Raw genomic sequence first — 10,143 nt, forward strand, 5'->3', positions numbered from 1 at the left:
GAAGAACATCCTATTAATACAATTAAAGTGTATTTCATGTCTGTGTCTCTAGATATACATATATCTCTTTCTCTCTCTCACACACACACAGTGTCAGAGATAGGTTTAATATGCAGAGACAAGACAGAGAGACATTAATGAGGCGGGGCTTCACCATGGTGACGGCAGGGGTCATGACCTAGAGGCCGCCACGCCTGGATGGCCTTTATAGGAGAGCTGGGCAATTAGAGTAGAACAAGGGTTGGAGCTGTGTGTGTTAGGGAGGGATTCACCCATTTTTGTGTGTTTTTAAAAAAAATAATAATAAAAAAGTATGTGGGTGTGAATTGAGTCAGTATTGGTCCATCTGTTTGTGTTTGGCATTTGCAGATGGAGGGCTGCAGTGTAGCAGTAGCAGCATTGTTTACAGGATGCTCCCTCCTCATCATGTTGTTGTTTTGGGTGTTTATGAAACAAGATTGTTGTATTGGGGATGACCCGTGAATGAGTGCAGCCAACTGAAACTGGGACATACTGGCTAGTTCAGTGCCCTCACCTTCACATGATACAGTCATTCTTTGTAAAAAAGTGAAAAAATAACATTAGAAATACCATAAATTTGGGGCTGAACAGTTGATCAAACTAATAGCAAAATTAGAGTACAGCTAAGTGCAATATCCAAAGTGCAGGAGCTGCAGTTTCTTGAGATAGGCAAGAAGTGTCACAACATACCATTAAAAATGAAGCATTGTGGTGCTACAGAGCTGTCCCCGGCACACAAATCATGTTCTTCAGACCTAAGAGAACATGTTTGTTTTGTGCAGACCCCAGCAAAAATCACATCGTCGTCATTTTTGTATTTTTTCAGTGAGAATGAAATGCAAAAATTACCATTCCCACTAAAATCATGACTCATGAAAATGGCAAACTCTGTCAAAATAATCACATATATTTGCATATTGTTTAGTGGGGACTGTAATCCACAAGGTTTTGGACCATATTGCGATTATTTTGACAGACATTGCGATGTGATTTACGGTTAGTGTGAATCATCATTTTTGCTAACATTTAATTTTCCCAAAATAAAAAAATAAAATCATGATGATTTGCCATTTGTTGGGGTCTGTACCAAAGAAACATGTTTTCTTATATCAGGAGAACATGATTTATAGACCATGGCATCTCTGTAGCACTACAGTACTTAATTATAATTCTGTTTTATCACGTTTTACCTTCATCTTCATACGATTTCGATTTATTGGGATTAATTGTGCAGCTCTAATTTTGTCTTATAATTTAGGAATTTATTCTCACATGAGTCAGCGTTCAAAACACGCTGAAAGGTTTGCAGTGTCAATCGTTAATTTTGTGGCTTAAAAAAGGAGTATTTATTACCTACTTTGACACATGAGTCATGCTTAGTTGGGTTTAGCTGTCACATTGTTTTAGATTAACTTTTGCCATTATCTAGAACCCCTCATATCTAACATGTTAAATAACCCTTGAAACTATAATGTGAAAATTAAACACAACATTTATGTTCTTTTTTCTCGCCTCTCTTCCAGGCTGTTCCTCCAAGTCGTTCAAACTGTACTCCCCCAAGGAGCCCCCCAACGGTAGCACTTTCCCCCCTTTCCACCCCGGCACCATGCTGGACAGAGACGTGGGGTGAGTTTTATGTCTGTTTTTTGTGTGTTTTCTGGGTGAGGAGTTGAGTCATGGCCTTTAAACGTCTTCGACAGGTGTTTGTATTAATGTATACCATGTTTATATAGCTAGATAGCAACAAGCAGCACTGTATTGTGAATTTAAAATGCACACAGAGTGAAGCGTCTTGAACAGTTACTCCAAGATGCCCATTCCCATTTTCAAATTGACTGAGAAACTGGTTTAGTGGATAGTTTCTTGAGATTTGTTCCCAGATCAGCTGCCTATTTTCCCAGTTCTAACCTGAGGTTAAATCCAGGTACAGTCCAGGTAGCACTGTGTTTGTCCTGTCAGGTGCACTGACTGGACACTTGTACTTTACTGTAACAGGGTAATGTCATATCCCAGAATCAGGTGCTGAATATGAAACATTTCAATTAGGGCTTCAACTATCAATTATCTTCATCGTCATTTAATCTGTTGGTTATTTTCTTGATTAATACATTTTTTCCCATCTATAAAATGTATAATAAAAATGTTGATCCGTGTTTCCTAAAGCCCAAGAAGAAGTTCTTAAATGTCTTGTTTTGTCCACAGCCCAAAGGTGTTCAGTTTACTGTCATAGGGGAGGAAAGAAACCAAAAGTATTGGTAATTGGATTCAGAGAATTTAGACCTTTTTTCCCTTGAAAAATTACTTTGATTATTATGAATAATTGTCATTATTATTATTAACAAAACATTTGGCAGTTGTCAACTAAATGATACCTTTTTGCCCCTTTTAATTTCATGTAAGTGTATCATACAGTATACAACACATGTTCGGGGAACACCCCTGGGTACAGGAAGGTTATTGGGGATATTTTAGCAGCTGTCAATCTCCTGTCATTTGGTGAAAGTTTGATCCAATAACCAGTGTATTTAAGAGTATAGTCTATCACCATTAACACCACCCACTTAAGTGAAAATACTGGAGTGGCTGTGTGTGACTGGTGTTAATGCTACCATTGATTTGACTTGACTTACGTGGCCCAGTAAAGTTAATGGGTATACCTCTGCAGGACTGTGCAGTGTGCTTCACAGCTTGTCTTTTTGCAGTAATCAAATCGGCTTCCGTTGCGGTGTGTGTGTGTGTGTGTCTGAGAGGTGTTGTTATTTACTGTCTCCTTGTATCATCCAATTTGTGCCATGTTTGGCTTGCATCCCAGGGTTGTAAAGACAGACCAGCTCGTGGAGGAGGGCATATTAGCACTATAGCTGAATGTAATAATTTCTCCGTCTCTTGTTTCTCCAGTCCCACCCCAATGTATCCTCCCACATACCTGGAGCCAGGAATAGGGTAAGGCTGCATTATTTCTCATTATCTCTAGCTGGTGTGAAAGGCACTAATAACACAAGTAAAGATAAGGTGGTGCGAAGTTGTGCTCTTATCTCACTCCTAATAGAGATTTTGCATTAAGTCTGTGACAAGACTAAATTAGATGGTGGAACAGCTCTATAAGTATGGAAGCTGTGAGAGGTTAAACCTTGCTGCCATCAGGATGATTTTCTTGATTTATACCGTTCATAATACCACAAGCTGACTGTTCTCTACATCCTGTCCTGCTTTTGTTTCCTCCTCCTTCTGGCTTTCTGTGATGGACCAGGAGGCACACACCATATGGCAACCAGACAGACTACAGAATATTTGAACTTAACAAACGGCTACAGAACTGGACAGAGGTTCGTAGGCATGTACATTCACACACACACACTCTCAGAACAATCCAAGAATTGTGTTGCTAACTGATTGTTCTCCCCCTCTACACCCTGTAGGAGTGTGATAATCTGTGGTGGGATGCATTTACTACAGAGTTCTTTGAAGATGATGCCATGTTGACCATTACTTTCTGTCTGGAAGATGGACCCAAACGCTACAGTAAGAGACAAAGTCAGCCTTTAATGTAAAGCCCCACAGTCACAAATGGTCTGCGTACTGTAACATTTGTCTTCTCTCCTCCTCTGAAGCAATTGGCCGGACGTTGATTCCAAGGTACTTCCGGAGTATATTCGAGGGCGGTGCAACTGAGCTCTATTATGTGCTGAAACATCCCAAGGAGTCCTTCCACAATAACTTTGTCTCCCTTGACTGTGATCAGTGCACCATGGTCACCCAAAATGGAAAGCCCATGTTCACACAGGTGTGTGTTTGTCTCTCTAGTTTTTACCGGTCCACATCTTGTTTAAAATATGTAAAGCTTTTTCTGTCAATTATGATACGGTTTGAAAACAACACAGATATTATTGAGCTTGTAAGTACAGGTTGATAAGAAGTTAAGGTTTCACAAAAACAATGCAAACATTTGGAATGATTTATGTGGAAACAACAAAGGTTTTAAAAAGCCGGTTTAAGTTTACTGTGAATGGTTGTTCACTCGGGCTGCAACTAACAATTGTTTTCATCGTGGATTAATCTGCAGATTATTTTCACAGTTAACCGTTTAGTCTACAAAATGCCAAAAGGTTCTGAAAAATGCTTATTACAATTTCCCAGAACCTAAAGTGACATCTTCAAATTGTTTCTTTTGTCCAACCAACAGTCCAAAACTACTGCTTACCATCATAAATGACAAATAAAACCAGCAAGTCCTTACATCTAGGAAGCTGGACCCAGCACGTTTAAAATTTTTATTTGGAAAATGACTGCAATGATTAATCAATTATCAAAATAGTTAGCATTTACTTTTCTTTTGAACAACTAATCGTTAATCGACTAATTGTTACAACTCTACTGTCAACTTTCCCTCCTTTAAAGAGATGGATACACACCCCTTTGCAGGGTCTCTATGGAGTAAAGCCTAAATCTAAATCTCATTGAAACTTGGTTGCAAGCCACTTTATAGTTTGAAAGTCTTCAGCAATGTGATCACCCTGGCTTACAACCCTAATAATACACATAGTGTAGTGTTTGCTTTACATCTGTGGGCAGAGGTGAAGCTTGTACCCATCTCTGTATAGAGTTCAACTGCTGTAAACTGACCTGAGTCCTCTGAACTGCTGCAGGTGTGTGTAGAAGGGCGCTTGTACCTGGAGTTCATGTTTGACGACATGATGAGGATAAAGACGTGGCACTTCAGCATCAGACAACACCGTGAACTCATCCCCCGCAGTATACTGGCCATGCATGTGAGTGCACACACTGGCTACATGTAGTTCACTGATGTATACAATGATGTGTTTGTGTGAGTTTGAGATTTGAAATCTGTCCTCTGTTGATGTTTCAGGCCCAGGACCCACAGATGCTGGACCAGCTGTCCAAAAACATAACAAGATGTGGCCTGTCGAACTCCACCCTCAACTACCTCCGAGTGAGTGGAGCACAAATACAACATATTACCTCCAGAACGACACTGCTCTTGAACGTTTTTTTCTTTAAGGTGGCGTAATGATAGTCCAGCCATGGTTTAGTTCAGAGCTTTCAAAGTAGATTCTGATGAAGTAGTTGAAGTAGACGACTCATTTATTTGGAGGATTTTATCCAAAACAGAGTTTCAAGAGTGATGAATAGGGGTTAACGACATGGCCAAAATCTTTGAATGCTGTGCATGTAATTATATATATCACAGTTGAATTAAAAATGGTTTAAAATAACCACACTATACGTCATCACTAGAGCTAAAGGTCTTGTTTATCTAAACAGTAACTAAGCCATAACATGGTTATAGCAATCATTTACTGTTGCTGTTATAGGACGTTTGATCTCTGCTGTGAGGGTAAGGAGCTCCCGGCCTGGTTGACTACCTGATTTGCAGACAAATTAGGGAGACAATGCTTTTTTAAATCTACCAATTATGGGTCTCAAATTAACACGGCAAAACATCACACCCCTGTCTCTGCCCCTCAGGTTTTTCGATCAGAGAATTTTTAGTTCACCGATGGAGTCATTTGTCTGAACACCAGCTGATAATCATGGTGCTCGATCAATCAGAGCCTCTCTAATGATCTGAAGCACCGTGTAATCTCTAACCTGCTGCCTCTCTTTGTTCCCTCCTCCAGCTGTGTGTGATTCTGGAGCCCATGCAGGAGCTGATGTCCAGACACAAGACATACAGCCTCAGCCCCAGAGACTGCCTCAAGACCTGCCTCTTCCAGAAATGGCAGAGGATGGTGGCACCACCAGGTCGACAAACACAATGCACAGATTTAGGCACACACCATCACACAAACAACCACAGTAACTGAATCTGTAACTCTCCTGTCATCCCCTCTCTGCAGCTGAGCCATCGAGACAGGCCCCAAACAAAAGGCGGAAGCGTAAGATGTCAGGTGGCAGCACCATCAGCGGAGGAGGAGGAACTAACAACAATAACAACAACAAAAAGAAAAGCCCTGGCAGTGGCTTCCCCCTGTCCAGCCAAGTTCCAGTGAGTACATCACTGCTACCTAGCGTTGGTAGTCTGCTATTACACCTCCAGCAGAAACATTTCCTCTGTGTTCACACACAAACTGCTGCACTCATTCATCGCGGGACGTTTACGTGTCATAATGGCAACCAGAGCCTGACACAGTGACATAAAACAATGTTACACCAAAACAAGATGGCACAATATGTCACATTGCTGTGTACATACATGGCCTATAACAAGTATTCCCTTCACAACTTTTTATTTAAAGTGAAAACAAACCCACAGGTATTAATACATGACACATATTGATTACATAATTATAAATGAATTACCACTTCTTAGATAAGTCAGATAAGTGACTTAATACTTGAGAGTAATGAAGCTGTGACAAGTAAATTAGGGATAAATGCACCTAAAGTAAATAACTATAAATAAACAAAAGTAATTATGTTGGCCTCTGGGTTAATTAACATACAGAAAGACTGCTTAATGGCTTCACTAGAACAGTCCGAGGTTAAAAGTGAAGCTCAACGTGAGAACATTTCCTCCAGAACGGCAACAAAGTCAAATGTAAGTTATGTGTAATGCTACTTTTCAGTTTAGTAGCTCTACTAGAACTATGCTATACTGAATTAAGAGCAAGCACCCTGCTGCCATGTCTGAGGATGGCTCACAACCAAAGATCACGTCACTGCTAGCTGGGCGGAAAAGCGTGACATGCGGCAGTCTGAGGAGATACGCTGCCAGTCAGTGCGTCACAGGGCTAAACACATGGAAAAGCACTTTGACAAGAAGAAGGGTGAGCTGAAAGTCAGGCTAGACAGGGTAATGTCAACTCTGACAAGCGACTGGTGAACAGGTCTCATAGAAGAACTATAACTTCATCAGTGCTGACTGGGTGCTGGAGCTCATTGAGTCAATGGAGCGCCTGACTAAAAGGAAAAATAATTAAAACCAGTTAGTTACCAGTTTAATGGGTGTCGAGCTATCGAAAGCACATTTAACCAAACTGACATTCCTACTCCCCACTAAATTAATGTATGTCCGGCTTCTTTTCTGCAGGATGTGATGGTGGTGGGAGAGCCTACGCTGATGGGAGGCGAGTTCGGCGACGAAGACGAGCGTCTGATCACACGGCTGGAGAACACGCAGTTCGACGCGGCTAATGGCATCGACGACGAGGACAGCTTCAACAACTCTCCGGCGCTTGGCTCCAACTCGCCCTGGAACAACAAGGCCCCCTCCAGCCAGGAGAGCAAGAGCGACAACCCAACCTCACAGGCGTCGCAGTAGAGCCCAGAGCCCCGCGACCTCAACACAAACCCCCTCTGTCACTTCTCAAAGCCCCACCCACCCCACCCTGACAGCCACGAGTGCATCAGCAACAGTCCGTCTCCCCCTCACCAACCCAGACATCACTCGGAGTCATCACACACAGGTGGCGCGAGAGAGCTCAGTATGTCTCCGACAACGTCACTGAGCCTGAGGACGTTTTACAAGTTGTCATCATTGCCCATGTTTGGACACTGTGTCCCACCTCTGTCTCCCCATGCCCTCATCTCACACTCAAAATATCCCACCTGCTCTCGCTAGCTTTCAGTTTGGACAGCGACCGGCGGTAGATGTGACCGAGGAGGCGCAGGGATTTTAACCCAGGGGAGAACTGTGCACACTGAACGATCCACACTGAAGTTCACATGTAGGAAGGGCTGGGGTGGAGGGGATGTTGGCAGCGGGGCTTCGACATGGTGGCGAGTTGCTTAGGGACCACTTGTCCACTCATCCTCTAAACATGGCTCTCAATTCTGGTCTGCTCTGTTGACGCAAGAGTCACTCGTAATGTTTCTTAATAGAGTATATGTGTGTGTGTGAGTGTGTGTGTGTGTGTGAAGTGTGCGAGGAGAGAAAAGGCAGTCTGAGCTTATTTGTGGCTTTGCCGAAGCAGACGGACCAGAATTTAGAATCAGTCTATGAAACCATTGAAATTCACACACTAGTAGGAGAGCTGAAATGTGGCACTAGGGAAACTACACACACAGACAGATACACTCGCTCACACACACAATTAAACCTAATGATTGAAGGATTTTGAGTCCCCTAGTGCCCGAGCCATCTCTGATTAGACTACAATGGATGCAGTCTTTCAAACAGAGAGACTTTACAACACACACACGCACATACACACAGCTACACATTTTAAGAGTTTTTATACAGTATATATTTCCCTAGAATGTTTTTTAATTTGTATTAAACGCCTTCATTTCAATTGTTACTTTTTTATTTTCTACCAATACTGAAAAGCTACAGACCAAGGAGCAACACAGGACTTTTATCCCTCCCCCCTCTAAAATATATTGTTTTTATCTTTTATGTTTATAAAAGAGAAATAATTTAGTGTGGATGTTTTTATTTTGTCTTTTTGTTCCTTTTTTTTGGAGATTTAAATTTTTGTGTATTTGTGCTTGTATATTTAAGGTAGTAGCAAAGTTCTGTCTGACTGTAATAAAATGTATTCTTACTTAGATTTACCTAAAGCCATCCCGATCTAATGTAAAGAAACAAAAATAGGAAAAAGGAGAAAAAACACTCATGAACCTGTCCCCCTCTATCTTCCCACCTGCTCTTTCCTCCTCCCTCTTTTTTAAAACTTGTGTAAATTAAATTACAAAACCCCCCGGGGGTACAATGGCACCATGGAGTGATGATTTAACATGTTTCAGTTGATTTCTTTTATATTTATTTTGGAGATTTTAGAAATTCATTCATGTATTTCATCCATAAAGGAATCGATTTTTCACTTAACATTAATCACAGTTTTGTGTACTGCAACTTTCAACTTGATGTCAAGTGAATGTGCTCACTGAATTTTAGTTAACCGGTGAATTTCATGTTTCATCACCGGCTAAAACAGGTTTTTTACTTAGTTTTTGTTTAAATGATCATCATTTGTGCAGTGTCCATCATGACCAACAGAATGATACCATGAAACATCCAAGCATCTTCTAAAGCCAGCTTAACATTAAGCTCAGTCGGCATATTTGGTAGCAATGCTGAGTCTGTGAAGTCTGATTATAAACAGCTGACTCTGTTTGTTGTTTTGTACATTTCCATTTCAGTTCACAGTTGATCCAGCAACAGTTAATGATTGAGTTTGAATGGTGACTTGTACCTTCTCCAACCCCTGTAGAAAAATCATCGTTTGATATATATTTTTTGATTTCGTTAGTTTCTGCCCTTGATAATTAATGTATGGTACCAATAAAAAGATACATTTTCACTTTAAAATATTGTGTATGTGGTGAATTTACAATTGGTGCCCTACAGCTGATAAATGACATTGGTGCTGGTCAAGGTTTCTGGGTTTTGAAACCCTAAATTTAATTCTTGATATGTAGTTCTGACACTGTGGAGTTAACTAGTAGAAGTGATGTTTTCAGTACAGGAGAGAGCTGGAAGATGAGTCATGGTTCCTGTAGTTGGACAGCAGGGAGCCCAAGGATGAAGACTAAACCACTGCTGAGAAGCATGAGAAAAGCACAGCATGTGAGCCCTCTCTGGATTTACATAAAAAAGCATTTATCTCCCTTTTTTTAAGGAATTACAAAGTCCTTTAAATACAGAAAGTGCTTTATACGAGTGCAACTACATGTGTGAATACATTTAAGTTTTTAAAGGATCTATAAACACACCCCAAACCAATAATACAGATCTTTTCTCTTACCTGTACTGCTTTTCATCCATATAGATTGTTTTGGTGTGAGTTGGAGATATTGACCATAGAGACGTCTGCCTTCTCTTTAATATAATGGAACTAGATGGCACTCGGCTTGCGGTGCTCTGGTGATTCAAATGTTTTTTCTATTTTTTTGGCACTTCGAGCACCACAAGCTGCGTGCTATCTACTGTCATTATATTCAAGACATCATCATGGGTTGTTTTTGCAGACTTGAGAAAGATCCAGAGCCACAGAGGACATTTAACAACTGTTGTGAAGAGGATGAGAGAGGAAGAGTTAAGATAAAAAGTCAAACTTGAAGTGCTTTTCTCCCCTTTTCCCATTCTATACCAACTGATGTACGGCACATCGCTCCTCTTCTCACATTAAAACAAACCCCTCCTCTGCGTGGTCAGTG

The 10,143-nt window shown here is 41.0% G+C and overlaps 1 protein-coding gene across 4 annotated transcripts in view; it reads left to right on the forward strand.

Moving 5' to 3' along the window:
* Positions 1 to 9,295, forward strand: part of ldb1b (LIM-domain binding 1b) — a 36,045-nt gene extending 26,750 nt beyond the window's left edge. For all 4 annotated transcript variants that reach the window (XM_073472655.1, XM_073472673.1, XM_073472647.1 and 1 more), the window contains 10 exons: positions 1,545 to 1,647; positions 2,920 to 2,964; positions 3,272 to 3,347; positions 3,441 to 3,543; positions 3,633 to 3,805; positions 4,668 to 4,790; positions 4,889 to 4,972; positions 5,661 to 5,784; positions 5,880 to 6,028; positions 7,073 to 9,295. In XM_073472655.1, coding sequence (XP_073328756.1) covers positions 1,545 to 1,647; positions 2,920 to 2,964; positions 3,272 to 3,347; positions 3,441 to 3,543; positions 3,633 to 3,805; positions 4,668 to 4,790; positions 4,889 to 4,972; positions 5,661 to 5,784; positions 5,880 to 6,028; positions 7,073 to 7,303 — 1,211 coding nt within the window. In that variant the 3' untranslated portion in view covers positions 7,304 to 9,295. The remainder of the gene's footprint in view (positions 1 to 1,544; positions 1,648 to 2,919; positions 2,965 to 3,271; positions 3,348 to 3,440; positions 3,544 to 3,632; positions 3,806 to 4,667; positions 4,791 to 4,888; positions 4,973 to 5,660; positions 5,785 to 5,879; positions 6,029 to 7,072) is intronic.
* The last annotated feature ends 848 nt before the right edge of the window (positions 9,296 to 10,143 follow it).

Source organism: Pagrus major, chromosome 1 (genome assembly GCF_040436345.1).
Source record: "Pagrus major chromosome 1, Pma_NU_1.0".
Taxonomy (NCBI): Eukaryota; Metazoa; Chordata; class Actinopteri; order Spariformes; family Sparidae; genus Pagrus; species Pagrus major.